The sequence below is a fragment of the Boeremia exigua genome (assembly GCF_020726555.1).
Source record: "Boeremia exigua strain MPI-SDFR-AT-0100 chromosome Unknown C7974scaffold_5, whole genome shotgun sequence".
Lineage (NCBI taxonomy): Eukaryota > Fungi > Ascomycota > Dothideomycetes > Pleosporales > Didymellaceae > Boeremia > Boeremia exigua.
This window is the reverse complement of record NW_025763522.1, coordinates 2,180,645-2,207,195: the sequence shown is the minus strand read 5'-3', so window position 1 is coordinate 2,207,195 and position 26,551 is coordinate 2,180,645. Positions and strand designations below refer to the sequence as shown.

The window sequence follows — 26,551 nt, the reverse complement described above, 5'->3', positions numbered from 1 at the left end:
CGAGGAAGCTTTCACGGTGAGGCAGCGGGCGGCCGCCCGGCAAGGGCAGCGCTGCTGTGGCAGACGGGGGACTGGGTGTCGGTCAATTGAGCTGATGACATGGGCCCTGCTGTGTCGCCCGCCGCACGGATGCGTAGTCATTCGCAGGGTCCGCGAATGACTACGCAGCTGTGCGACCAGCATCGAAGGCAGCGCGGCGCTGGCTGCACCCGCCCAGGGCCTGCAGCACTGCGCCGGCGGACAGCGAGCAGCGACGAGCGCGCGCAGCCTTCTGCTGGGCGCAGTACCGTGCAGAATAAAAGAAAGCTGCGCTGGCCGGGGGTGCGTGCCACGACGTCTGGGAGGGGAGGAGCGAACCCTGTCGGGCCTGCCGCGCTAAGTTTCCGCTGGCGTCCTGCTGCTTGCATGGCTTGCTCTAGCACGTCTAGCACGCCTAGCCGTCCAGCACCACCGCGAAGCATCCTCTGATCCTCACCGACCACGTCTTCTGCGCAGAGAGGCCCGCTGCCCGCTCGCCTGCCTCCTCCTGCCTGCACCTGGACGCGCTGCGCGCAGAGCCCTCGCTCCCGCAAATCCCGCCGACTCGACCGCTGCATCCGGCAGTGCTCTTGGACGCCGCAAAACCGCCTACCGCCCAGCGTCGATCCCATACGGACGATCAGCGTCCTGCGACTGCGCGCTCCCGCACACCGTCGCCGCTCCTCCTCCACCACCACCGTCCCACGCCCGTGGCCGCCGCTGGCGACTTGAGCCACGCCGAGTGCTGCGTCTGCGTCTGCGTCTGCCGCTCGCCTCGACTGCCGCCCCGTGCTTGCTTTTGCCGTGCCCGGTGCCTCTGACCGCGCCCAACCCGATCGCCGACCCGCCTACACTCCCGATCTGCCGCACCCTTCGCCTGCCCGCTCCCTGCATGCGTAGCGCCCTCGACTGCGACTGCGGCCTTGCACCGCGCTGTCACCCACCCGGCGTTTCCTCTGAGCGTGCGACACCCGGCTCGACACCGCCGCCGCCGCCGCCATGCAGATGAACAACCCCAACATGATGCAGCAGAACGGCATGCCCCGCCAGGGCCCGTCCAACGCTGCCACCTACCAGCACTTTGTCAACTCCTACCGCGCCCAGCACCAGCAGGCCAAGCTGCCCCAGGGCTGGCAGCAGTCGACGCCGCTCGAGGAGCGCGGCCAGCTGGCCTTCCAGTTCTTCACCCAGTTCCGTCTGCTCAAGCAGGAGACGCCCGAGCTGGATGCCATGCGCACCTCGATCCAGTTCGAGAACCAGGTCTTCCTCACATCGCAGACAAAAGACCAGTATGTCTCCAACATCAAGCAGAAGCTAATGCAGATGACTGCCGCACGCCAGCAGCAGTCCCAACGCATGCAGTCCAGCCTGGGCAACATGAACATGCAGATGAACGGGATGAACCCCGCCCAGATGAACATGATGGGGCAGCCTGGTCCGCAAGGCCCCCGCCAAGGCACGCCGCAGCAGTTCAACCAAGGTTTCCCTAACGCCCAACTTCGGCAGCCGATGCAAATCTCTCCAGTCCCCATGCAGCAAGGAGGCTCTTCGATGGGCATGAATGTCGGTACGCCTAATCTGAACCAAGGGCAGCAGAACCAGCAACCGAACATGCAGCAGCAGCAACAGCAACAACAGCAACAGCAGCAGCAACAACAGCAGCAGCAACAGCAGCAGCAGCAGCGACTGCCACAAGAAGGCCAGTTCATCAACCAACTAGCCAAAAAGCTGTTGGACAGTTGCACGGGCGAGGTTCGTCTGAAGTTCCAGAACGAAGTCAACGCATGGCCAGAGGAGAAGAAACAAACGCTCCTTGCGCAAGGAGTTGATCCCTTGTTTTTTCGCTTCCGGACGCACGCCGAGCTGCTCTACCGGAACGGCAAGGTTTCCATTCCCAAACAGCTGGGCGCGAACCAGATGGGTGGGCAACAGGGTGCCCAGTCCGTTCAGATGCAAGCCCAGCAGTCCAATATGGGCCAACGGCAATCTGATCCTGCTTTCGACTTCAACGCAATCACAAACCAGCAACTGGGTGCTGTACGGCTACAGGACTCGGGTGCAGAAGTTGTCCCAGCCAGCAACAACAACAACAATAACGGCCAGATGTCTTTTGGGCAGGGTGGCCAACAGCAGAACGCTGCCATGGCACAACGACAGGCTGCCCAGGCGGCATTCCAACAAAGCCTCCAACGCCAGGCCAATGCGTCTCAGATCCAAGTAGCCCAGGCACAGGCCCAGGCTCAGCAACAGGCCCAAGCGCGTGCACAACTCGACCAGCAGCGACAGCAAGCTGTGTTGCAGGCAAGAAACCAAAACCAACTACTCCAAGGACAGATTGGTGGTCTCAACCTCCCACCAGGTTCTCAGCAAAGCCCAGCCATGCCGTTGCTCACGCGACCCATGAACCCACCAGGTCAACAAGGACCCGGAACGCCACAACAACGCCCGCCACAAGCACATGTCCCGCAGATGACACCTCAACCTGGCCAAGGACAGACGGAGCAAGTCTCTGCGTTGTTGCGCGAGGCACAGCAGAGATCCGCTGCCGCTGCCGCTCTGGGTCAGCCCAGTGGACCTCTCTCGGATGCAGCGCGCTTGGCTATGATGCCAGCAGATCTTGATCCCAATGCGAAACAACAGCTGCTGAAGGTACCGGAGCAAAACTTCCGTCAGATCCTTGCCAACTACATGACCACCCAACGAATGAACCAGCAAATGCAGCAGAACGGCATGATGGCTGGCGGGCCTGGGGCTCAGGGACAACGAAACATGCTCCCGTTCAACCAACAGCCAGGCATGCAGCCGGGTATGGCTGGTCAGATAATGGGAGGGCCGAACATGGCCAACATGGCTAACATGGCCAACATGGGCCGGCCTGGGATGGGTCTTGGGCAACAGACGCCTGGTGCTGTTGGTGGGCAGCCCCAGCAGATGGCACAGCGTGGCATGTTGACACCACAGCGCATCATGGCTGCACAGGCTCTGCTCCAATCGAATCCTGGCATCATTGCAAACACAGATGGTAGGCCGTTCCCTCCAGAAGTAGTTGGTCCACAAGTCCGACAAAATCTACCTCCGGATGTGAAGAGTTGGGGACAACTCAAGCAGTGGGCTGTGCAGAATCCGGGCATCCTGCCCCCTACCGAGACGCAGAAGCTACTCATGCTGCAAGTAATCCACTTCCAGAACATGCTGCAGCGACAGCAACAGCAACAGCAGCAGCAGCAGATGCCTGGCGGCGTTCCTCAGCCAAACAATGCTCCGGGAATGGCGCCACCTGCACCAATGACCCCAGGACAAGGCAGGGGGCCGCAGCCTATGAACATGGCGAACCTGCCTCCCATCAGCGTCACACCACAGGAACTACAAATATTCCGACAGAAGATGGCGCCACAAAACCCTCAGGTCATGAATATGCCAGACGAGCAATTGCGCTCGATCGTCATCTCGCAGAAGATGAAGAGCAGACAGCAGCAGCAGGCAATGCTTGCACAGCAGCAGCAACAGCAGGCGGCGCAGCAACGAAGCATGATGCAACAGCAGCAGCTGCAACAGCAGCAGCAACAACAGCATCAGCAGCGGGAACAGCAACAACAGCTACCTCAAGCTCAACCTCAGCAAACTCCACAGCAGCAGCCAAACCGGCCTCCGACCGCCCAGGCTGCTCAGTCGATACCACAGCAAAAGACACCTGTTAGGCTACCGCAAGCGGCACAGCCTACGCCGAACGCTATGAAGAACTTGAAGCGGCCCAACGACGACTCTGCCGAGGCCAATGCCGATCAATCTGGCGGCAACGCACCTCAGGCGTCTATGGTCCCTCAAAGGCCTATGAACCTGACCCAGGAGCAGATGTCCAAGTTGACACCTGCACAACAAGCTCAGGTCAAGGCTCAGCTCCTCAAGGCTCAGGATGCTTCAAACGCTGCCAATGGCAAGGCGTCGCAGCAAGCACGTCCAGTGCCGAGCGCCGAAGACATGCGTGCTCGCATCAGTGACCCAGTCCGGATTAACAACCTCAGCACGATGATGAATGAGGTTGAGAGGACACTGCCTGCTGGACAGCCGACACAGATCCCCCCTCAAGTGCGCGCTTCACTGCAAGGGACTCTGCAGAAGCAGCTCTCCATGCTGAAGAAGGTCGATGGAGCAATCCGGGCTTTCTATGCGTCATTTGACATCGATAGCGGCTCAGAGGGTGTCATCCGTCAAATCATGACAGCACGTTGTTTGCTGTACCGCGAGATGAATTTGGAAACTGGCATGCTCAACGACCAAATCACACTGCCAACAGAGGGTTTCAAAACCCACCTCCGCACCATTCTCAACTTCGTCACCAAGATCGGAGCGAGAATGTCGCAGACACAACAAAACCAGAACGCCAATGCTCAGGCTGGGCTACAGCAGGCCCAGCCTGGCTCGGATCCCTCGCTTGCTACACCTCCCGCTCAGCTGAATGCTGCTAATCTCAAGCAACACACTGAGTCGCAGCAGCGGGGCTCGAATTCGAAAGCCCCTAGCGCACCTACAACGGATCGTCCACCCTTCCCGCTTGGTGGTGCGCAGTCGCCGAGCGGAGCTCCCAAGTACTTTGATGAAGCTCCTAGACTCACAAACCTCGTTCTCCCCGACAAGAAGCGTCAAAGGATGGACGGAGGCAGTGCGAGTTCAACCCCAGGACCCAAGCCCTCACCCCGTATGGGCGCTGGAAAGGGCAACTCGCCTGAGCTGAAGCGACAGCAAGCACCTGACAGGCAAGCACCGCAGAAGCCCACCTTCAAATGCAAGGAGGCTGCATGCGAATACTCTGTTCGAGGATTCGACACGCAGACCGAGCTCGAGGCACACGTCAGCATAGCACACGCCATCCACGACAATCCTCTTCAGTTCGCACTCGAGTCCATGGCGGAGTATCTGGATGTGGATGTAAAGACAGGTGAACTCAAGGCCGACCCCCACGCTTCAAAACCATCAGTCAAGCCTGCACCTGCACCTGCCCCTGTGCGTGCTCCTGCACAGGCCATCAAAATGGAACATGGCACCGCACACGCCCTGACTCCTGCGGGGCATGCGGCCACCCCCATGGCACGCATACCGACACAGACCGGTATCAAGAACTCGCCATCGGCCAACCTGCTCAAGACACCGCAGCCGATGGTCAAGGTTGCCACGCCTGGCACTGGACCTCACGCCAAACCTACCCCGACTAGTGCAGTCAAGTCGATTGTGAAGGAGTCTGCACCTGTTACCGCAGCACTACCGGAGAGACCACAGGAACTGCAGCCTATGATCCCGACATCACTCCTTGACTGCTCGTACGAAGAGACCTTTGCCGTGCTTGACGCCAACGGCCCCTTCACCGTCCTCGACCTCAAGGATGTGGACAACGCGTGGGCTGTCCGTTCGCGCCCCAGCTCGCCGACCCAAACACCCGACTCGTCAGCAAAGGACACGCCCTCGACACGGCAGTCGGACATCTCCGAGAACGACAACCTCCTGATCAACCTCGACATCGACATGCCCGATGCATGGATGATGGGCATGAACGGCGACGCGCTCCCGCTCGACATGCAGCTCTCGGACGACCTGCAGACGCTCGGCGTCTCCCTTCCCCCCATGGACAGCGACGAGATGATGCTGTTCCCCTCGCTCATGGACTTTGACGCCATGGAGAAGCAGATGGATGGCAGCCTGGCGGGTCTGGACGCTGGCATCTACTGAGTCTTCTGTCGCATTGAGCATTCCAGCGGGATCTCTGTTGAAACATGTACCGAGATTTCCACATGTAGCGAAGTTTTCTACCCAGGTCTTCGGGCTCTTTTACACTACCTTGCTTGTTTTTTCGGGCGCTTTTTCATTGTACAACATTTTCGCGCTTGCTGGCGTCGTTACCCTTACCTTACCTTACTCTTGCCTTGCGGGGTTTTTTCGGTCGCGTGGCGCTACACAACTCTGGATTCGACGTGGCATGGTTGCGTGGCCCTTTGGGGGTGTTCCGGCGCGGGTTCAGGCGCTGGTGTGAGATGGAAAATTGTGTGTTCTCGTGTGTGTGTGTTGCGTCTTGTTCGTGTTCATGGTCATGGTCATGTCTTGTCATGTTCATGTCTTGCCTTGTCATGTTCATGTCTTGCCTTGTCATGTTCATGTCTTGCCTTGTCATGTTCATGTCTTGCCTTGTCATGTTCATGTCTTGCCTTGTCATGTTCATGTCTTGCCTTGTCATGTTAAGTCATTTCATGTCTTGTCGTGTCATCCGTCCTTCATGTTCCGGGAGAAAGAATAGGTTCGTCGCTCTTTGTGCGCGTTTGCGATTATGGTGGATACACTTATACCCTGTTTTTACTGTTTTTTTTGCTGTTTCCACTGTTTTCTTGTTTGTTTTCTGGGTTCCTGGGTTCCTGGGTCTGGGTCTGGGTCTGGGTCTGGGTCTGCATCTGGGTCTGGGGCGCGGGCTGCAGAGGCGTGTGCGAAATTGAATGGAAATGGAATGGAAATGGAATTGGCATTCAAGTGCATCTGAAGCGTCTGGACTATCTGTCTGTCTATCTGTCTGTCTTTGTTGTGATGCGTGATGCGTGATCCGCGACGACGACGACGATGATGACGGGGTGATGACAACCAAGGCACCACGTCCTGAGCTCTCTCACACACATACTCACATGCACATGCACATGCACATGCACATACATCACCCACCGCTGCCTTGGAGACCACGCACTCCCCTCCCCTTGGCACCACCACACGCCTCAACACCACACGACGCGATACAAAGTCGATACCGCACACCCGCTCCCCCACCGTCTAGCCCCCACCCCCCTCCTCAGCGAGAGTCTCAAACAGCCCCAGAGCCCCAGACACACCCTCCCTCACTCCTCCCCGCAACCCCGTCCCACGGCCCCGGGTCCCGGCGCGCGACTCCACGAACCGCAGCGCGCGGATCGGATGCGAGCCAGGCCCTCTAGCCGTGAGGATCCGAGGCATCCTGAGCACGTCCACGGGCCCGTCCAGCCCGGGCTGCGTGCGGGGATGCGGGTGTGCGGTCTCGACTCTGCGTACCGTGGTTGGGGGTGGAGCGTGAGCGTGGGTGTGCTGCGTGGGTGCGCTGCGTGGATAATGGATGGTATGGGATGGGGTGTGGGGTTTGCAGCGCAGTGCAGTGCAGTGCAGTGCAGACCGGGGCGTTACATCACGGCTGCGCAGTATCGGGCAATGCAGTGCTGGATCGGGGGTCGGGTGTACCTACTTTGCAGAGAGCGGAGGGCGACGGTGGGTGCCGCTGATTATGGTTCGTTGTGGTTCGTTATGGTTCATCATAGTTCATCGTGGTTCGTCTACGACTCATCCACGACTCATCTACGACTCGTCTACGGCTCGTTCGAAAGTTACAACCCGCCCTAGCAGCTCAATGAAACAACCCCCCTCGCTCGCGCAGCCTCTGCACCGAGAATTCTCAGCCGTGACGTAGCGATCCCGGCGCGCACGCGAGCGGACGCAGGGCAGGTCGCCGGGTTGGGCGCTAGCGTCTTCTAGCGGCTTAGCGCCGAAGGATGGAAGGCGTGGAAGCATGGGTTGGAAGGCGAGGGCTGAGTAAGGTGGCGAGGCGCATGGGTGGCGAAGTGCTGTGTTTATTCTCGGCGGGCTGCAGGGCGTGTGGTTGGCTGGTTGGTTGGGTGCGGAAGGGAGGGTGGGAGTGGTAAGGGGTGCGGCTGAGCAGGCGGTAATACTTACGTCTGTCTTACATCGGCGCTGGGGAGGGAAGGTACAGTGCGACACGGCGTGACGTGACGTGCGTGCGTGCAACGGCGGTGGAATGCAAATACATACTGTTGCTGAAGCTGGATCGCATGCTGCTGCGAGGGCCCAGACGGCACGGTGCACAGGAGCGCGTTCCTGCAGCTGCGAGGCGGCGGGATTGCTTCTTTGTTTAATTTGGTTGGGAGCGGCGCAGGATTGCTTTTGGCTTGGTCGGGCGGGCGGGTTTGGGTCGCCGGGGCGCGGACAATGGGCGCGGCGACGTGTGCGAGCGGAACTGGGTGCGCGGTTGCGTGCGTGGTGCCGGTGTTTGCAGCTTCGGCGGGCTTCTGGATGTCCTGGATTCTCTGGAATACTGGTGACCTGGGACGAGGACGTCTGGATGGCGGCTGTGATGGGGCCGGTTTGGGTTAGCGGGCACGGTGGGTCTGGGGGTAGCGGCTGAGAAGATCTTGTGGCACCCGCCAGAACACGCTCAGGCTCGGGGCCTCTCGGTTGGCTTGCCGAACGGGTACATGGCAGACGAATGCAGAACGTGGCGCACGGTGTGATGAAGAGGTGCATAGAAAATGATCATGTGTATCAGAACTGGCAAGAGCTTCGGCGGCTTCTGTGTGACAAGATGCTAGCCTGGCTCAACGACGGTCGCTATCTACGGCTCCTTTCAGGCTCAGGCATTCTTGAGGCCGGGCGCGCGTGGCCCGCCAAAGCCAATACCAAGCAGCATGCACAGGCGCGTCAGTGCGAGGAAGTAGACCCAGCCGACATTGCCCCAGTCGATGGCGTTCCAGTGCCACCACTGCAGGAATGCTCTGGAAAAGCCCAGCGGCAGGACCGAGTACAGGTGGCCCACGTCAGCGATGAGCAGCACGATGATGAGGGCCTGCCACACGCGGTACTCGGAGGTGACGCGCAAGACGAGGGCCTCGGTCAGGGCGACGCCCAGGTACAGGTTGGCCAACTGAGTCAGCACAATGGATGTTGAGACGGGCACTACGGCGGGGGCACTGGCGGCGTGGGTGAGCGACAGGTAGGCCGACTGGAAGCAGGCGGCCTCGACGGCGCCGGCGACGATGGACACAGGCTCGAGGTAGAGGAAGACCAGACGGTAGAAGGCGGGAATGTGGGCTGGGGTGCGGACGGGGGTGCGGGCAGGCGTCATGTTTGTTGTTGTTTGGAAGGCGTTTCGAGGGGACTGGCTTGTAACGGCGCTGGCTGGCGGAGCGGTGAGGCAAGGCCAGTCGACGCGCGACACATCTGCGGTGCGTGGTGCAGTGCAGGTGCGGCGGCGTGCAGGTGCGGTGACTGCTCGCCTGGAGCAGCGCGGGCGAATGATCTTGGTTGACTGCAACGCTGTCTGCAACGCGCAGTGTGGCCCGCGGCAGTGCAGCAGCAGGCCGTGCAGCAGCAGCCGGCACCGCGCAGGCCAGCGGCGGCGCACTAGGCGAGCGCGACGGCGACGGTTTGGGCCCGGCGACGAGCATGGGCGGCCAGTAGTGCCACGATCTGCTGGGCCCTAGTAAGAGATTGGCTTTGGGCAGGCCTGTAGGTTGTATTTACACCGGCCACGAGCCCGCGCTGCAGCCCCATCCTCGCTCTCTCTTCTCTTCCGACGACGGCCCTGTCCGCACGCCGCTCGCTCCCTTTCTTTCTGTAGTTCTATCCACTCCACCGCGCCCCGCCCAGCGCACGCCGCCGCTGGCCGTACGCTCCCTGTCCAGTAATTTCCGCTGCTGCTGCCGCTGCTGCGATCCACCGCCTTCACCGCCGTGCTCACGCTCCTTGGATTCTAGCTCGCCCTGCAGCCCACGACTCGCACCGCGTTTCGGCCTCAACCCGCCCTCCCCCTGGAATTGCTGCGTCGCTCGTGCACACCGCCGCACTGCACTGCACCGCACCGCTGCCGCCGCTGCCACCAACGCTCCAATGCATCGCAGTCTGGCTTCGCGTCCGAAGACCTCCTCTGCCACCGACGACGCCTCGCCGCCCTTCGACCACACCATGAAACGCACTGCCTCGCAGACCTTCAGCTCCAGCACCTGCTACGACGCCGACCGCTACGGCATGGCCCTCGACGCCGTCAACGAGGGCGAGCCCGGCGAGAGCGCCCTGTCGCGCGCCCTGGGCAACTTCGCCGGCACCTTCACGCGCCAGAAGAGCCGCCGCCGCCTGTCGTCGTTCTCGTCCGCCAGCACCGCGCCCGCCCGCCACCGCCGCGGCTCCATCCAGAGCTTCATCGATAGCCTGCCGTCCACGGCCGCCCAGCGCAAGCCCAGCTCCGAGCACGCCCGTCTGCCGCTGCCGCACACCGACTCGGGCCTGCCGCCGCTGCCCGTCCTGACCCCGTCGCCGAGCAGCGCCAACAAGGGCTTCTCGCTCAAGCGCTTCAGCAGCATGCGCCGCAAGCCCGCGTCGCCCGCCGAGTCGGCCAAGGCCCCGCAGCACCACACGGGGCTGCTGGCCGCCCAGCTGATGGGCGGTGCCTCTGCGCGCCAGGCCGCCGCTGCCGCCAACGAGAGCCGTCTGAGCCAGCTGCGCCGCGAGCAGGAGCACACGCACCGCTTCCTCAACGGGCTCATCTCGTCCGACAAGCCGCACTTCTCCGACGTCGACTTCAACGACAACGAGAGCGGCGTCGACATGACGTGCTCGTCGCCCATGGTCCGGACCGACAGCGCCGCGGACAAGAAGATGAGTGAGTCAGCTGCCTCCTCCCACCCCAACACTGCTAACGAAAATTCTTCAGCCGACCCGTTCCAACGCCTCCCCGCCGAGCTCGCCACTGCCGTGCTCTCCAACCTCGACGCCACATCCCTTGCCCGCGCCGAGCAGGTCTCACGCCACTGGCACGAGCACGCTTCATCCAGCCACGTCTGGCGCAACGTCTTCCTGCGCAAGTATGAACCCGAGGTCCATGTCTCGCCCGCCCCCATCCAGATGGGCGGCACCGGTGTCGGCAAGCAGGCCAACGGCAAGCCCGCCCCGGCCCAGGACTGGAAGAAGATGTACTCTGCACGAAGCACAATCAACAAGCGGTGGAAGGCTGGCACTCCCGCTGCTATCTACCTCAACGGCCACACAGATAGTGTCTACTGTTGCCAGTTTGACGAGAACAAGTGCATCACCGGCTCCCGTGACCGCACCATCCGTGTGTGGGACCTGAAGACGTACAAGTGTGTCAAGGTGTACGGCGGGCCCAACCACCGCCCGACAATGAACACACCCCTGCCCATGGAGGAGCGCTCCGAGCGTGTCATCAGCCACGCCTCCGTCAACGGCACCAAGCAGGGCAACAAGATCTACAACATTCCTTCCGACTACCACGACGCATCCATCCTGTGCCTGCAGTACGATCACGAGATCATGGTCACAGGCTCTTCCGACTACACCTGCATCGTCTGGGACATCACTGGAGAGGAGTACATTCCCATGTACCGCCTCCGCGGCCACGAAGCCGGTGTTCTGGACGTCTGCCTGGACGACAAGTATATCATCTCGTGCAGCAAGGACGCGATGATCAAGGTCTGGGACCGCAAGACTGGCGTCTGCATCCGCACACTCAAGGGCCATAGGGGTCCCGTCAACGCTGTCCAGCTCCGCGGCAACCTCCTCGTTTCCGCCAGTGGAGACGGCATGGCTAAGCTGTGGAACCTCGAGACTGGCGCGTCGATCAAAGACTTCCCGTCAGAGGATAGAGGCCTCGCTGCTGTTGAGTTCTCTGATGACGCCAAATACGTTCTTGCTGGTGGCAACGACCACGTCGTGTACAAGTTTGACGCCAACTCTGGCAACCTCGTCCACAGCCGAGTCAAGCACGATGGCCTTGTTCGCTCGTTATTCTTAGATGCCTTCAACGGCCGGATAGTGTCCGGCTCGTATGACCAGAGCATCCAGGTCTCCGACTACGAGACTGGTGCTACATATGCCGTATACAAGAACTGGACAACGAGTTGGATCCTCTCTGCAAAGAGCGACTACCGCCGCGTTCTTGCCACGAGCCAGGATGGCCGCACATTGATCTTGGACTTTGGTCACAACGTTCCTGGGTCCGAGTTGCTTGTTGGAGATAAGTAAGTGCATGTTGCACTTGCTTGAACCTGCCCATCAGCAGCGTCCGCCCCCACACACTTCGCTACACAGCGATGGGCGATGCTGCGGCTGGATAGCCGCTGCATTTAGCCAAGCTCAGCGTTGCTCCAGGAACCCCGACCTTGAAGTACGGAAACCCTCAGCACCCACCTGACTTGGCCGCGGACATTGAGGAAGATTTGAAGGAGGCCCATCTATCGGGCCGTCGAGACAAGAGAAGGACAGAGAAGTCGACACGCATACTATTTCATCGGGCGTTATACTGCATCAGCGAGCGTTATCACATCATCGGCATTGGCATAGGCACGGCATACCGGGCTATACCCCTGGTTTTCTCTCATTTCTCCTTTGTAATAGCAGCGCATATTAGATTTGCGAGGGCTTGCGTTGTTGGTTACAGCGCATACAGGATATGGCCTTTCTTTTCGTGTTTGTATTGTGCGAAAGTTTGTTTACCACATTCTAGACTACGGGTCTACATACCCTCCCTAATTGACACAATAACAACGTATCCTGCTATCAACGTTTCCCCTCTCGCTTGGTGTTGGCGAATCAGTGGTCAGGCTGCGACGATCACCACCGGACATAGCCACGATGGTCACATCGCCCTCTTCTCCAAATCCGGTCTTTCTCGTTTCGGCAGCGCCTACCCCACTGGTTTCCTCCAAGACGGAACGGCGGTAAGCGTCAGGCGCTCCTCCGGCGATCGTGTGGCGCAGCTCCACCCTCGCGATCCACTCGACGGCCCTCACAGCCCTAACCGTCAGCCCTAGCATCTCTATCCGCAGCCTGCCTCGCACCGCGCTCGCAAGCACGACGTCACGCCAGTATATAAACCCGTCAACTCGAGCCCAAGAATTCGAATCCACTGCCCTCGCAACACGCCCTCATCACCCACCAACCAATCCCATACCTCTGACCAACCAACCAACCAATCAACCACTAACAACCTCTCATCTCTCACCATGGCCGCCCTGCCCCCCCTCCCATCCCCCATCGCCCTCTTCCCCCCCTTCCAGACCCAAACCCCCCAAACCCTCATCCTGCGCGAAAAAATCCTCTCCCTCTCCGGCGACGACTTCCACATCACCCTCGCCTCGGGCGCACCCTTACTGCGCGTCTCCGGCAACGTGTTGTCGCTCAGCGGGCGCAAAAAAGTGTTCGACGAGCAAGGAGTGCATTTGTTTGATATTGTTAAGGAGAGGTGGCATTTGCATGCGACGTTTCGTGTTGAGGATAAGGAGGGGAAGGGGCTGGTGGAGGTGCGGAGTGAGCTGAAATGTGAGTTGTTGGGGTGAAGCAGAGGGGATGGGATGGGGAGGTGCTGACAAGGATAGTGGTGGGGAGTAAGGCGACGGCGCGCTTCACCTCGCTTGCGGGCAGGCAGGAGGTGCTTGGGATGAAGGGCAATTGGCTCGATTCCGCGGCGGATATCGTGGATGAGTCGTCCGGTGGTAAGTCCCCCCCCCCCCTGATATCCCTTTCTCGACATCTCTACCCCCCTCTCTCTCTCCCTGGCCCCAGATCTCCTCCCTCTGTCTCCACGCCTCCCCGGCTAACACCCCCCCAGCGGTCGTCGCCCGCATCGACCGCAAGCTGCTCAGCGGCCGCGACCTGTTCGCAGGCCAGCAGACGTACGCGGTCACGGTGGCGCCGGGCGCCGATATGGCGCTTGTGGCTGCGCTGTGTATCTGTCTGGACGAGAAGAATAATGAGAAGTAGGTGCGGTGTTGACGAGCGGTGTGGTGTCGAAGAACGGTGTGGGGTATTGGGTTTACGTAGGAATGATACCTGTTGTGACTTGAGCGTGTACTAAGTTGAGAGCGGTGACGAGAAAGTGGGTGAGAGAGAGTGTGTGGTGTGCGAGAAGTGTCCGGCTAGGGACTGTGCGCTGAGCTCTTCTTGGTGAGGGGTCTCTTCTCTTTGTCGTGGCAAATCGCATCCTTTCGTCGGGTGTTGTCTGTGATGGTGTAGAGAAGGCGGGATGTCGTCTGAACAATGGAGGAGGACGTGTCCCGCTGAATTGATGTCGAGTTGTATTGCGTGAGAGACACTGCAGTCTAACACAGCGAAATAGAACGAATGTCACTACACATCTTCGTCAAGAGGGGTGGTATAGAATTGCATACTCGTCTTGTATCAAGAGCAGAGCACTTCCTCCAGGCGTCACATACGCACCGCGATAGAAGAAGCGGGAAACAGGAACAAACTCCTACACAACCACAATCCCGCAACATCTCAAACCCTCCCCCTCAACACACCCAGCAGACTCTCCAAAGCCGCCTGATCCTCCTCCAAGCACTCCGGAAACTCCACCATCCTCCTGACATCCTCATCCGTCTCCTTCTGCAGCCACTTCCACCCTGCCCCGGGCCCCTCAGGCTGCGCGAGGTACGAAGCACCAGCGCGACTCGAGCCAACCGGGCCCTCTCCAAAGTCGAAGATAGTATACCGCGAACCATCGATGCGCGGCGCCAGCCCGTAGCGAGCGTCAAACGCATCGTCGACACTGCCGTCCGCCTCGCCCCAGAAGACGGCGCCGACGGAGCCGCGGCCCATGGCGAAGTGCCTCAGCTTGCGCAGCGAGCGCTGGAAGTCCGCGAGCACGCGGTGCCAGCGCAGAGCGCAGAAGGCGTTGACGGTGGGCGGCTTGCCGCGCGAGGTCCCGGGGAGGCGCGTGGCCCAGGCGTTGTCGTGCTGGCGCGGGGTCATGCGGGAGGCGTGCAGGATGGGGCAGTCGGTGAGGATGAGCTGTTGCAGGGTTTGGGCGTGCGCGGTAATGAAGGCGATCTGCCAGTCGAAGGCGATGGTCCACTTGCCGAACGCGAGGGATTTGAGGGCGGGGAAGCGCAGATCGCCGGGTTGCCAGCGCGGGTAGACGCCCCAGTACGTGTTGCAGTGAAGCGTCAGATGCGTGAGTTCGGGCTGCATAGGTTTTAGCCATTCTGCGTTCAAGCGATTGTTGAAAAACGCATGGCGGTGACGAAGTTCGATGTCCATATCTGGTGAAGGCTCGTGAGTCAACGTGGTGATTAAGAGATGCAGTTCCTTGGGTACGGTAGGCAGATGCGCAATGTCTAGACTTATCAGTCTGCAAGAGTCCTGCAGATGCTTGATTGTCAAGGTGTTGACGTTTGCACGGGATATGAGTTTTGCAAAAGCCAGTTCAAAAGATGCGCATTGTGAGTTAGCACACGCATAGGCGGTGTCAAGCAAAATCTTCTTGACATTGGGAAGAGCGATATCATCCCACCGTGCGACTGCTTCTTCCCACCACTTTGGTGGATAATTTGGATAGCATTCTTCGAATATGTAGTGGATGCTACTTGATGCGCCCAGATGCAGCTGGAGAACGTCAGGCGCCACACGTAGTCTAGATTCACCATGCTTACTGTACGGATGTAACGTCTGAGATTATCATTGTTGATTATGGTATCGAACTTGTCCACACTCTCTTCTGTGCGATCCAGTGTAGCCACATCAAAGAGGGCCTCAGTCGCGATGTCTCTGAAAGCTTGAGAAGTCAACCGTATCGCCTTCAGAGCGACGGTGTCAAGGTAATTGATGCATTGCCTTTGAATCTCCGCGGGAAGTGACGTGATGGTCGTCATTGTATGACACGAGCTGTGGAAGAAGAGGTGTCGAGATATCAAATAGCAGATGCTTGATGAGCGAGAAGATCGGGTGCCTGCAGTAGCGCGGTTGCCTTACGGTCGAGATCATCGATAACAGGAATTGGCCGTGTTGGTGCTTAAACAGGAAGTGTTCCGTGCCGGGTATTGTGCTTGGGCTGATACCCGAATTTGCCTATTTCTTGCCCTCGCCCTCTCCATTTTTTTCTAGATAATCCTTGATGCTGAACATGCCCGTACCCCTTTCAAGAGGTTGGGCCTGTTCGGGGCTATGCTTCCAGCCGATCATGTAGATCAAACGGAACGTGGCCGGAAGCGTGCCGTCTTCGTTGCCGTGCAGGGCTCTGTATATTGAGTCTGCAGCCAGGAGTACATCTCGTTGAATGCCGCCCTGCTCTCGAGCGAGAACGGCATTGGACTCGCCCATTGCCTGCAAATCCTTCATCAATGAGAACGTGTCCGGATAGTCGACAATAATGTCGTCCACATCGACTGTGAGGAGGTTGAAGCCTGCTTTCTGCAGCAGGCCGCCGACGTCTTTCACGTCTGCCAGGGGCGAGGTGTGAGTCGAAACGCCACCTCGCCGATCCTGCTCTGCCACTTGCAGAGATGTACGAAGCTCGTACAGACTGTCGCCTCCCATCATGACTGAGATGAATGGGCTGTCTGGCTTAAGAATATTGTTCACTTGCGCGAGCACGGATGGCAAGTCATTGACCCAGTGCAAGCTTAAACTGCTGAAGACAGCGTCAAACGTGTTCGCTTGGTACGGCAGTAGCTCAGAGGTCGGCAGGACCTCCCTTATGATCTCGATCTCGTTGTTGAACGGCAAATCGGCGTCTCGGTGTAGGAGCGTAGCAGATGATTCTGCAGCTGTGATCTTTCCCACACGCTTTGACCGTGGGCCTTTCTCGGGCTCTTCCGGAGATGGCTGTGTGAATGCGTGCGCCACATTGCATGCATTCGCACCCAGGTCAAGAACGTGAGGGAAGTGGCGGTTGATGTCCTGAGTGTGTAAGCGTCGAAAGCGCGGTGCAGAAGGATTATCATACCAGCACGCGCTCGCATAGACGTGAAGCTACCTCATCCCTTAGATAATCGACGCTGCGGCTAGCCTCGACGTTCGCAGCAGCTCTCTCCTTCTGCATCCACTTGTGCTGGTTGCTAAAGATCTCCATAGTTGGAGCTCCCGGTGCTTGGACAGCATAGCAGCGGACTGCGCGGAGGGGCAACCCCCGTCGCGTCAACGGCGGTATGAAGGCGCGAATCGATAATGTGTTCATCTTGGACACTGTAGACGTTGCGTGACGCCGCAATTGCAGAAGGGAAGGACAGAAAGCTACGGGCGAGCTACGTCAAGACTTGAATCGTTTGACGCGACCCGACGTTTGGCCGAGAGCAGCGATCAACAGACACCCCCGCGGCGACGCCAGCACCGCGACAGAAAGAGGAAGGACGGAAAGAGGGCAGCGCGGTAACAGCAAAGGCCGAGCAAAACAGACAGCATGGCGCAACCCTTCCCGTACACGTACTACGCCTGCAACTGCTTCGACCGCGGCACGGGCGACGACGAGGAGCGCACCTTCGACCCCCGCAGCCCCCGTGCCAACTACGCCCTCTTTCCGCTCGAGCACCTGCTGTACTGCGAAGACTGCCTGCAAATTCGATGCTCGCGCTGTGTCATCGAGGAGACGCTGAACTGGTACTGCCCAAGCTGCCTGTTCGAGGTGCCCAGCTCGGTGGTGAAGAGCGATGGAAACAGATGCACGCGTAACTGCTTCAATTGCCCAGTATGCACCGCACCCTTGAGCGTCAATTCAGTCGAGAACCCGGAGGCGCCTTCAGCGAATGGCGGGCCTTACATACTGGCATGCTCGTACTGCCATTGGAGCACCGCCGAGACGGGCATCCAATTCGAGAAGCACACGGGCATCAACAGTCAGCTCTCGCGGCTCGCGAATGGCGGCAATCCAATCTTGACGCAGAAGGATCGAGACAAGGAACGTGAGCGACAGTTGAAAGAGCTGGAGGACCGCCGAGCCGCGCGGCACAGCGTACGCTCGCCGACAGAGGGCTCGGCCGCAGTAGACAGACCTACCGATGAGCTTCTTAGTAGAGAAGATCTGTTCGCGAACCTAAGTGCCTTCTATAAAACGCAAATAGAAGCACACACACCCTCGAACCCCTTCGCTGCACACGATCTGAGCTTCTCCTCGCCCTCGACATACTCGCGCATCATGAACCTTTACACCACTACCTCAAAGAGCAAGAAGCGCGACAAGCCCCCTCCGATGCGAGAGGCCGCAGCAGAGCTCGAAGGTTTGTCGATACATGACCCTGCATCAGACACTGCAGCAATCGAACGACTGAAGAAGGACGGCTGGTCGAATACACTGTCACCCGCGCAGAGGCTTGCTCAAATCAACCCATATGTACGGACGGAAGATGAGCTTCGTCCTGTTGCAACTTTGCTTTGTACAAAACGCTCGAAGCGCTGCCGGTCATGCCGTCACATCCTCTCGAAGCCCGAGTCCAAAATCACGTCAATACGGTACAAGATCAAGCTCCTGGCTCTCAACCACATTCCACGCATCAGCATTCGCGCACTGCCTTCACCTACTGCTCAACAGCCACTTCCTTCGGCCTCGGGCCCAGCGACCTCGCAACCACCTCCGTTCAACTACCACAATCTCCGCCAGGGGATACCATCTAACTTCATCGTCCACCTCAGCAACCCCCTCTTCGATCCCGTTCGCGTCACCCTCGCCACACCTAGCATCACCCCCGGCAAAGTCCACTCCAAAGTGACGATCCTCTGCCCGCAATTCGAGATCGGCGCCAACACCGACGTCTGGGACGACGCGCTATCGTCCTCCTCCGCACCGGTCAACAAAGGCACGGTCGTAGACTCCGACGGCGCGATCGAGCCCGGCAAACCGTACGACCGCGGCCGCAACTGGACGAGCGTGGTCATCGAAGTCATCCCCGGGTTCCTGGAGTCGTCCTCGTCGGGCTTCAACTTCGGCCGCAGCCAGAGCATCGTCTCGAGCATGGATCAGGGGCCCGATGGCGAGCTCGAGGAGGACGACGACGTGATCGAGATCCCGATCTTCGTGCGGCTGGAGTTCGAGGCTGACGTCACGGCGGAGGAGAGGGGTCTGGGCGAGTCGAAGGGCGGCAAGGACAGCAAAGAGAAGAGGGAAGAAGCGTTTTGGACAGTGGTAGGCGTGGGCAAAATCGCAGCTGTTTAGCATTACTTGTTGCTTCTGTTTACACGCAAATGATACCCTCGGCTCCAGTCCGATTCGCCCTCGACTATCCCGAATCCCGTCTGATGTTCATATCTCAGACGGCCCCCACGTTGCTACTTTTGTTTCAAGCCATGATCAGCCCGGCCTGCACGTTCTCCCGCGCCTCGAGATCCTCCTTGCGGCTCTTGCTGTTGAGATCCAGGTACGGCGCCTCGCCCAGACTGCACACGCGGTCGCCCGCGCGCGCCTCGCTGTAGTCGTACGTCGCGCAGTGCCACATGCTCCGGTTGTCCCAGATGGCGAGGTCGTTGGGGCGCCACTTGAAGCGCACCTGCGCGTCGTGGTTCTGCGTGAGCAGGTTGAAGATGTAGCCGAGCAGCATGTCCGACTCGTCTTTGGTCACGCCGTTGATGCGCTTTGTGAAGCCCTTGTTGACGTAGACGGATTTCCAGCCCGTGACGGCTGTTGCGTGTTAGTATTCAAGCGCGATGTTATGTGGGGGGTATGGCTTACGGTTTGTGCGGATCACGGGGTGGACGGCTGTCAGGCCCTCGCCCTGGTTCAGTGCGTTGCCGCGGACGGTCTTGCGGATGGGGTTGCCCAGTCTAGCGGCTTCTTCGAGGAAGAACTTTGCGTCGTGGGTCGCGGTCAGGCCCTCGAGCATTGTGCGGACGGCGGGCGAGAGGCGGTCGTAGACCTCGTATCCAGATGCCCACAGCGTGTCGCCGCCTGTTGCGGGGAGGGTGTGAATCTTGAGCATGGCGTAGTCTGAGGGGACGGGCTCGAATGAGATATCAGTGTGCCATCCTGCAGAGGCAAAGCGGCTGACGTCTGCCAGCTGGTGTGTGAGGCCTCCGCCCTTCTTCTGCTTCTCGCTGCTGATGACAGAGATCTGGTCGCCTAGCTCTGAACCTTCTTCGGTCAAAGGGTGGACGTGCAGATCGGATGATTTTGGACAGCCGGAGAGTTCTGTGATGCGGAGCATGAGATCCTTCATCTCGTTTGGTGTTACATCCTGGTCGCGGAGGAAGACGACGCCACGCTGTGAGACTGTAGAAAGGTTAGACACGAAGGTTGCAACTGGTGTGAATTCACGTACTGGTGATGGCCAGATCCCGGATCATCTCGTCACCCCATTTCAACAGGTCCCTCACTTGGAGGCCTTCATATTCTCTGCCGATAACCGGAGTAGAGTCTTCATGCTTGAAGCTGTCCAGCGAGCCTGAGTAGACCAAGGGCTTTGTCAATCTTGACCTCGCAGTCTCATGACCACCAACGATGCTGGAATTCTCAATGGCAGACATTCTGGACAACGGACGGATGGTAATGGCGTTTCTCTCAAACGCAGGAATAAACTACTGCCACGGAGATAGGCAAATGCTCGTGAAAACCCAATCGAGTAATGTGCACGATGGTCTACCCAAGACGGTTAGATCAAATTGTAGAGAGCCGGATGGACAACGGGAGGTGCACCTGGCGGCTGGAACATCTTATGTCGACCCAAAACGCGCACTATTCGGCGCCAGCCAAACGGCTGCTGATAATTCCCAAGCACGTCATCGGCTGCCGGCCCAAACGAGACGAGGATCGAGTAAGTGCCGCACGTAGGGCCGACAGGGGTGTTTCCCACGATGCATTAGGGCGCGTGCGCTTCCGGCCACAGAAATGAGCTTGCGGACTGCCCCGCGGACTGGGTAAGATCGCCCTGCACGGCGGAAAACACACCTCGGCTGCACGGCGGAGCTGCTCTTGTTGAACAAGCGGTCGATGGCGCGGGAATCCGCGACAATTGCGACATGCACGCCTCGAATCTAGATGTGAGGTATATGTAGAGCGGCCGTAGCTTTGATCACAAGCCAGGTCACCTTTCAAGTTCGATTCCGTAGCCGAGAAACTCACCATGGGCAACGACATCGAGAACGTCCGGTCGCGTGTCAGCGAGGACAATGGCTCGCTCAAGGCCCCGACTGCAGTTGGCAGGCAGGAGTTGGCCGATATCATCCCACCGCACGAGTCCTATGAGGGGAAACACCGCTTCGACCCCACTGCATCATGGACTGTCGAGGAGGAGCGCCGCGTGGTCTGGAAGACGGATTTGAAGCTGCTTCCGTGGTTGTGCCTCATGATGTTCGGTCTGCAGGTATGATTCAAATCATTCCCTTCTGTGGAGACGTACTGACAGTGTCTAGCTCGATCGTGGTAACCTGTCGAACGCACTTGCGGACAACTTCCTCGTCGATCTGAACCTCACCACTGATGATTACAACAACGGAAACACCATTCAACTTGTCTGCTTCCTCGCGGCTGAGTTCCCTGTCCAACTACTCACCAAGCGCTACGGTTTCAAATGGGTTCTTCCCACCATGATGATGGGCTGGTCGACTGTGTCCTGGGCACAGGCGTGGATGCACGACCGCACGTCTTTCTACCTCGGCCGCGCCTTCATTGGACTTTGCGAGGGTGGTTTTATTCCCGGTGTCATCCTCTTTGCAACCTACTTCTACAAGTCGAAGGAGCTGGCTGTGCGCCTGGCGATTTTCTGGTCTACACTCAACGTTGCGCGTGTTATCTCCGCACTGCTGGCTGCTGGAATCCTTGAGATGCGCGGTATTGGCGGAAAGCCCGGCTGGTTCTGGCTGTTCTTGCTCGAAGGCCTTCTGACGGGTATCATCGCCTTCGTCTCGTACCTGTATCTCCCTGCTTCGCCCACAGACACCAAGAACGTCCTCTGGCCCAAGGGTTTCTACACCGAGCGTGAGGAAGTCATCATGGTCAACCGAATTCTCCGCGATGACCCGGCCAAGGGACTTACTGGTATCAAGGAGCCCGCGACCTTCAAGGATATCTGGGAGGCCTGGAAGGACCCAGCAATGTGGGGTCTTTACTTCATTGGTCTGATCGCATACATCCCCGCGTCTCCTGTCCAAGGCTACCTGACGCTCACCCTCAAGCGTCTCGGCTTCTCGCGATTCGACTCGAATATGCTCACTGTCCCCTCTGCAGTCTTGCAAATCATCACCATGTTGACCCTCGCATACAGCTCCGACTACTTCAACGAGCGCACGATGCACATCATCTTCGGCGAATTCTGGATCATGCCGCTCCTCATCGCCTTGTTGACCCTCCCCGACGGCGGTCGTGAGTGGGGCCGCTTCACACTCATCACCCTGGTCTCCGGTTACCCGTACTTCCACCCACTGGTCTCGTCTTGGATCTCCGAAAACACCTTCGACGTGAAGAAGCGCGCCATCACCGCAGCCACATACAACGTGATTGTGCAAATCGGGTCTTTGATCAGCTCGCAGATCTACAGGAAATGGGATGGCCCATACTACAAGACGGGCAACAGCGTACTGGTCGCTATCTGTGCGCTCAGCGTCGTGGTCATGCTGCTGCAGAGGCAGATGCTGGTGCGCCTAAACAAGAAGAAGGAAGCGCAGTGGAGCCAATTGACGAGCGAAGAAAAGGCAGCGTACCAGGCGGATGTCGTCGCGCGCCAGCCCGAGGGCAATAAGAGACTGGACTTCCGGTTCGCTGTGTAGAGCGGCCTAGCTTCCTGCGCTGCATCATGCCCGCGCAGCACTAATTCACGCCCCGTCTCGAGCCTCAAACCTCGACATGCAATGCCAGACTGCGTAGTCCTAGATACCCACAATAGTCACCATAATATCCATCCCTATCTGCTCCCATCCCGTTTTCATCTGCCCGTCCGCTATCTCGCCAGCAAATTCTCGCCAGCCCGCCCACGTGTGTCGTCGAAACAGCCGCAGCCTCGCGCTAGCGCCCCACTATAATACCCACAGTACCCGCCTCGCGGTGGAACCTGGGGAATCGTCATTCTGGGGTGCGATGGCACCATCGCGCCCCTGCGATGCGACCTGAGTGTGCAGCAGCGAGGGTGCATGCACGACTACCTGCTTGGGCAAGGCTTCCCTCTCGTCCACATCAGGATGGTAGTCCGCCGGTTTTCCACTAGCGGGCGCCGCTTGCGCGGTAGTGCTGAAGCGGGAATGTCGACGAGCGGCGGTGGCCGGCCTCGGTACATACGTTGGTGGAGGGGTGATGGAGGGGCGTTGTTGATCGACATTTTTTTGTTGGCGGGACCTGGCGACGTAGCGCGGTTGTGGTGTTGCTGTTTTTTTGACTGCGCTGCAATTGTTTCTGTCTTTACTATTCTGACAGTGCGATTTGGTTGCGGACTGAACGATATTTCCTTCCTTAATTGTTTGTTTACAGGCATAAAATAGCAACATGGCGTGGGAAGAACCGAGAAAGACGGGCATGCAGTACCGCCGCCTGGGGAACTCAGGACTGCACGTCTCGGTGCTGGGTCTGGGAGGATGGCTGACGTTCGGCGGGCACGTTGAGAATGGTAGGTATGGAAGTGGAATTGATCGATCAATGTGCTAATCAACCGCAGAGCTCACATTCTCCTGCATGAAGCAAGCCTACGACTGCGGCATCAACTTCTTCGACACCGCCGAATCCTACGCCGCAGGCCAGTCCGAAGTCGTCATGGGCCAGGCCATCAAGAAATACAACTGGAACCGCAACGACATCGTCATCACAACCAAGCTCAACTGGGGCGGCGCCAACGGCGAGGTCCTCGTAAACAACCACGGCCTCTCGCGCAAACACATCATCGAGGGTCTACGCGCCTCGCTCAAGCGCCTCGACCTCGACTACGTCGACGTCGTCTACGCCCACCGCCCCGACCGCCTCACCCCCATGGAGGAAACCGTACGCGCCTTCAACCACGTCATCGAGCAGAAGGGCTGGGCGCTGTACTGGGGCACCTCGGAGTGGAGCGCCGACGAGATCGCAGAGGCCGCGGGCGTCGCGAAGCAGCTCGGCCTCATCGGCCCCATCGTCGAGCAGCCCATGTACAACCTGCTCACGCGCAAGAAGGTCGAGGGCGAGTTCCAGCGGCTGTACACGCGCTTCGGGATCGGGCTGACCACCTTCTCGCCGCTGAACTTCGGCCTGCTGAGCGGCAAGTACAACGACAGTCCCGATGCGCCGCCCGCCGGGTCGCGGTTCGCCGAGGGCAATGATAAGTTTGTCAACAGCATGCGCGACTCGTATGGCAACAGCGACTGGACGCGGATCATCGAGAAGGCGCAGAAGCTCAAGCCGATTGCGGAGAGGCTGGGCGTGACGCAGTCGCAGCTGTCGCTGGCGTGGTGCTTGAAGAACCCGAATGTGTCGGCGGTGATTACTGGCGCGTCGCGGCCGGAGCAGGTGGTGGAGAACTGCAAGTCGTTGCAGGTGCTGGACAAGCTGACGCCGGAGATCCTGGCGGAGATTGATGAGATCTGCGGGAAGATTGAGCTCGACCCTGCGAGGCAGGATTAAGTTTTAGCGGAATAGAATTCAACGCTGCTGATCATGTGTGATCGGCGATATCACTGTTGTCCTTCTTCTTCTTCCGCGTGACCATCTTATCCAACGTGCCCTGGCTTGCATTCCTTTTGTGTCCTGTCTTGGTACTTTTGGTACTTGGCTCCATCTTATGCCCGGCCTTGCTGGTCTTCCCTGTGTTACTGATCGCCGTCTCGTTCTTTGTAATTTCCTTGTTGTCCGCCTTGCCTTTGCGACTCGTCTTCGGGCTCGGCGGCTCTGGTATGTCTTTCTTCTCAAGGCCGTCAGCATCCTCATGCTCGACCATAGCGCCCGGTGGCCCCTTGGTACCCTCAGTCGGCCCCTCAGCCTTATTGTCAAAGAGCTTGCGCCATGTTCCATCGAGAACCTTGGGGTCGTTACCATGCAACCCAATATGGTACGCGTTCTTCATGCCCTCGATGCACACCTCCCTCTGCGTCGGGAAGTCAAAGATAGGCTTAGGATACGCCTTCTTCCCATCGACCTCAGCCTCGCTCCCATCCCCCTTAATCACGCACCCCCACTTCTTCTGATCCGCAATCGGCGCCTTCCACGGCTCATAGATATACTTCTGCGGATACTTCTCGAGCTCAGGCACAAACTTCCTCACAAAATTCCCCTCCTTGTCCCACTTCTGCGGAAACGCAATGGGCGAATAACACCGATAGAACTGCGAATAAAACGCCGTGCAGCTCAGCCACTGCCAGTTGCCGATATTGCACGCGGCCTCGTGGTCCAGCAGCCACTCCTCAAACACCTCCGCGCCGCGCTCCCAGTCGATGTAGCACCCGCCGCGCGTCAGGAAGCACGCCACCGCGTGCCGCCCCAGGTGGTGGATCCAGCCCTCGTGCTTGAGCTGCCGCATCAGCGCGTCGATCCAGGGGAATCCCGTGCGGCCGTCGCGCCAGCGCTGGAAGTGCGCCTCGGCCTGCGCGTTGTCGATGAGATACTCGCCTGTGATGAGACCCGAGGATTCGTCGATTTTCGAGGGCAGGTGCCATGGGATGAAGCGGCATTGCGCGTTGCCGTAGGTCTGGCCGAAGGCGTAGCCCAGCGGGGCTTGCGCGCCGAAGTACATGTCGCGGAAGAGGAGCTGGCCTGTGAGACTGGTGGGTGGTTGGGACGCGGTGCCCTTGTAGTTGTCGACGACGTCTTGACAGCGCCAGTAAAACTCACGGCAGCTGAGAGAGCCAAAGTGCAGGTGAGGAGACAGGAGCGTGGTGGCCTGAGGCTCGAAAGCCGTGGGCGCGGTTTTCGGCTTCTCAAAGGTCGCGGTGTAGTCCTCGTTCGCGATGATCTCGTCGAGCATCTTCAGCGCCACTGTCTCGCCGCCTCGATGCTGGGTCGTCGCTGGCTTGAGGCCCAGTTCCTCCATAGTCGGCACCGCAAAATTGCCCTTCGGTCCGGCAAGCTTCGTATAACTCCCCTCATCGCCGTCTCTCTGCTTAGCGTTAATATCTGGCTTGCTATCCGGCACCTCCTGCTCGAAGTCCAGCCCCGTATCTCCCGGATCCGGCAGCGATTTGGGCGCAGCAATCGGCCTTGGGATCTCTCCGATCTTCTTGCCCGCTGCCTGCACTTGGTTGATAGTCATCGTGGGTTTCCCGTTGTTCCGATCCACCAATTCATCTGGATCATACAGGGTACGCCCGTACTTGACCACCACCTCGACGCCTGCTTCTTTCGCCAGCGCCATAACCTTCTGGTCCCGCTCGCGTCCATACGCATCAGTATCCTTCTCAAATACGAGGTGCGTGATCTTCCACTGCTTGAACAGCTTTGGGAACAGCGTTTGCGGGGCCTCTCTGATCAAAAACAGTTTCGACTTCGGGTTCAGCTTGGTGATGGACTTGCTGAGGTCGGATTGGCAGTCCAGCAGGTACTGCCAGCGGTTGGGGCCGACGCGCGCGCGGTAGACGTAGTGAGGGTCCCAGGTCCATATTGGATAGAGGCATTCTGGCTTCAGGTCCAGCGCGGCTTTGAGCGCAGGGGAGTCGTGCAGGCGCAGGTCGGTGCGGAACCAGTATACGACTCGTGGTTTGGGGGGCATGGTAGGCGCAGCGAACTGTTAGATGTGTGGTGAATTGTCAATTCGTGTTTGTGTTCTGAAGTTTCCGTTTATTAAATTTGGTGATCCCAACGCTGAGGATAACGGCTCTCAAGTACAGTAAGCAAAAAGATGTACAAAAGTCATTGGAGCATGCAACGAGGATTGCGACAGGAAATGTCCTCGACAAAGCACTGTTCCTGAACCAAGTGGCTGGTAAACATGCGGTCATAGATCGTCGCTAATCTGGCGCTAAGATGCCTTGACCAATACCTAGCGTGCTAGGGGTGTGATTGGTGAATGCATGCGGATTTTACGACTGGAGGATCTACAGAACAGCTACACACAGTAGTAAAACAATGTGCGCTGTACAGTCCGGG

The 26,551-nt window shown here is 58.8% G+C and overlaps 11 protein-coding genes across 11 annotated transcripts; 6 read left to right on the top strand and 5 right to left on the bottom strand.

Moving 5' to 3' along the window:
• Nucleotides 1–1,041: 1,041 nt before the first annotated feature.
• On the top strand, nucleotides 1,042–5,739 carry C7974DRAFT_309891 (uncharacterized protein; the record flags this gene model as incomplete). Its single annotated transcript, XM_046138244.1, has 1 exon — nucleotides 1,042–5,739. The coding sequence occupies one exon, from the start codon at nucleotides 1,042–1,044 to the stop codon at nucleotides 5,737–5,739; it is 4,698 nt and encodes a 1,565-aa protein (XP_045998443.1).
• A 1,332-nt stretch (nucleotides 5,740–7,071) lies between these two features.
• C7974DRAFT_176671 (uncharacterized protein) lies at nucleotides 7,072–8,613 on the bottom strand. Its single transcript, XM_046136266.1, has one exon. The coding sequence runs from the start codon at nucleotides 8,332–8,334 to the stop codon at nucleotides 7,372–7,374; it is 963 nt and encodes a 320-aa protein (XP_045998442.1). The 5' UTR covers nucleotides 8,335–8,613; the 3' UTR covers nucleotides 7,072–7,371.
• Nucleotides 8,614–8,642: 29 nt separating this feature from the next.
• On the top strand, nucleotides 8,643–11,844 carry C7974DRAFT_433617 (F-box/WD repeat-containing protein lin-23; the record flags this gene model as incomplete). The annotated part of the gene is made up of 2 exons (XM_046144931.1): nucleotides 8,643–8,665; nucleotides 9,708–11,844. 2 exons carry the CDS (start codon nucleotides 8,643–8,645, stop codon nucleotides 11,842–11,844), a joined length of 2,160 nt encoding a protein of 719 aa, XP_045998441.1.
• A 980-nt stretch (nucleotides 11,845–12,824) lies between these two features.
• C7974DRAFT_310312 (tubby C-terminal-like domain-containing protein) lies at nucleotides 12,825–13,581 on the top strand (the record flags this gene model as incomplete). The annotated part of the gene is made up of 3 exons (XM_046138264.1): nucleotides 12,825–13,140; nucleotides 13,197–13,313; nucleotides 13,430–13,581. The coding sequence occupies 3 exons, from the start codon at nucleotides 12,825–12,827 to the stop codon at nucleotides 13,579–13,581; spliced, it is 585 nt and encodes a 194-aa protein (XP_045998440.1).
• Nucleotides 13,582–14,097: 516 nt separating this feature from the next.
• C7974DRAFT_412648 (uncharacterized protein) lies at nucleotides 14,098–15,470 on the bottom strand (the record flags this gene model as incomplete). Its single annotated transcript, XM_046143663.1, has 2 exons — nucleotides 14,098–15,204; nucleotides 15,252–15,470. The coding sequence occupies 2 exons, from the start codon at nucleotides 15,468–15,470 to the stop codon at nucleotides 14,098–14,100; spliced, it is 1,326 nt and encodes a 441-aa protein (XP_045998439.1).
• A 196-nt stretch (nucleotides 15,471–15,666) lies between these two features.
• On the bottom strand, nucleotides 15,667–16,774 carry C7974DRAFT_310367 (S-adenosyl-L-methionine-dependent methyltransferase; the record flags this gene model as incomplete). Its single annotated transcript, XM_046138266.1, has 2 exons — nucleotides 15,667–16,497; nucleotides 16,544–16,774. The coding sequence occupies 2 exons, from the start codon at nucleotides 16,772–16,774 to the stop codon at nucleotides 15,667–15,669; spliced, it is 1,062 nt and encodes a 353-aa protein (XP_045998438.1).
• Nucleotides 16,775–16,910: 136 nt separating this feature from the next.
• C7974DRAFT_176611 (dynactin p62 family-domain-containing protein) lies at nucleotides 16,911–18,978 on the top strand. The gene has a single exon (XM_046136262.1). The coding sequence runs from the start codon at nucleotides 16,997–16,999 to the stop codon at nucleotides 18,740–18,742; it is 1,746 nt and encodes a 581-aa protein (XP_045998437.1). The 5' UTR covers nucleotides 16,911–16,996; the 3' UTR covers nucleotides 18,743–18,978.
• On the bottom strand, nucleotides 18,805–20,150 carry C7974DRAFT_176608 (uncharacterized protein). The gene is made up of 3 exons (XM_046136261.1): nucleotides 19,842–20,150; nucleotides 19,256–19,792; nucleotides 18,805–19,204 (listed from the first exon to the last, which is right to left on the bottom strand). Exons 1-3 carry the CDS (start codon nucleotides 20,044–20,046, stop codon nucleotides 18,867–18,869), a joined length of 1,080 nt encoding a protein of 359 aa, XP_045998436.1. The 5' UTR covers nucleotides 20,047–20,150; the 3' UTR covers nucleotides 18,805–18,866.
• A 433-nt stretch (nucleotides 20,151–20,583) lies between these two features.
• C7974DRAFT_176614 (major facilitator superfamily domain-containing protein) lies at nucleotides 20,584–22,639 on the top strand. The gene is made up of 2 exons (XM_046136263.1): nucleotides 20,584–20,882; nucleotides 20,932–22,639. The coding sequence occupies exons 1-2, from the start codon at nucleotides 20,643–20,645 to the stop codon at nucleotides 22,282–22,284; spliced, it is 1,593 nt and encodes a 530-aa protein (XP_045998435.1). The 5' UTR covers nucleotides 20,584–20,642; the 3' UTR covers nucleotides 22,285–22,639.
• On the top strand, nucleotides 22,640–24,113 carry C7974DRAFT_176615 (NADP-dependent oxidoreductase domain-containing protein). Its single transcript, XM_046136264.1, has 2 exons — nucleotides 22,640–23,114; nucleotides 23,163–24,113. Exons 1-2 carry the CDS (start codon nucleotides 22,994–22,996, stop codon nucleotides 24,095–24,097), a joined length of 1,056 nt encoding a protein of 351 aa, XP_045998434.1. The 5' UTR covers nucleotides 22,640–22,993; the 3' UTR covers nucleotides 24,098–24,113.
• C7974DRAFT_176616 (cryptochrome-2) lies at nucleotides 24,114–26,413 on the bottom strand. Its single transcript, XM_046136265.1, has one exon. It carries the CDS (start codon nucleotides 26,172–26,174, stop codon nucleotides 24,129–24,131), a length of 2,046 nt encoding a protein of 681 aa, XP_045998433.1. The 5' UTR covers nucleotides 26,175–26,413; the 3' UTR covers nucleotides 24,114–24,128.
• Between the last annotated feature and the right edge of the window lie 138 nt (nucleotides 26,414–26,551).

Excerpts from the sequence above, each read along its gene's own strand:
- C7974DRAFT_176671 (XM_046136266.1), bottom strand. The coding sequence starts at position 8,334 with ATGCACCTCTTCATCACACCGTGCGCCACGTTCTGCATTCGTCTGCCA.
- C7974DRAFT_176611 (XM_046136262.1), top strand. The coding sequence starts at position 16,997 with ATGGCGCAACCCTTCCCGTACACGTACTACGCCTGCAACTGCTTCGAC.
- C7974DRAFT_176608 (XM_046136261.1), bottom strand. The coding sequence starts at position 20,046 with ATGTCTGCCATTGAGAATTCCAGCATCGTTGGTGGTCATGAGACTGCG. Across the intron at positions 19,793-19,841 it reads CCGGGATCTGGCCATCACCA|TCTCACAGCGTGGCGTCGTC; the intron begins GTACGTGAATTC and ends ACCTTTCTACAG. Across the intron at positions 19,205-19,255 it reads CCCCGTGATCCGCACAAACC|CCGTCACGGGCTGGAAATCC; the intron begins GTAAGCCATACC and ends AACACGCAACAG.
- C7974DRAFT_176614 (XM_046136263.1), top strand. The coding sequence starts at position 20,643 with ATGGGCAACGACATCGAGAACGTCCGGTCGCGTGTCAGCGAGGACAAT. Across the intron at positions 20,883-20,931 it reads TCATGATGTTCGGTCTGCAG|CTCGATCGTGGTAACCTGTC; the intron begins GTATGATTCAAA and ends GACAGTGTCTAG.
- C7974DRAFT_176615 (XM_046136264.1), top strand. The coding sequence starts at position 22,994 with ATGGCGTGGGAAGAACCGAGAAAGACGGGCATGCAGTACCGCCGCCTG. Across the intron at positions 23,115-23,162 it reads CGGCGGGCACGTTGAGAATG|AGCTCACATTCTCCTGCATG; the intron begins GTAGGTATGGAA and ends AATCAACCGCAG.
- C7974DRAFT_176616 (XM_046136265.1), bottom strand. The coding sequence starts at position 26,174 with ATGCCCCCCAAACCACGAGTCGTATACTGGTTCCGCACCGACCTGCGC.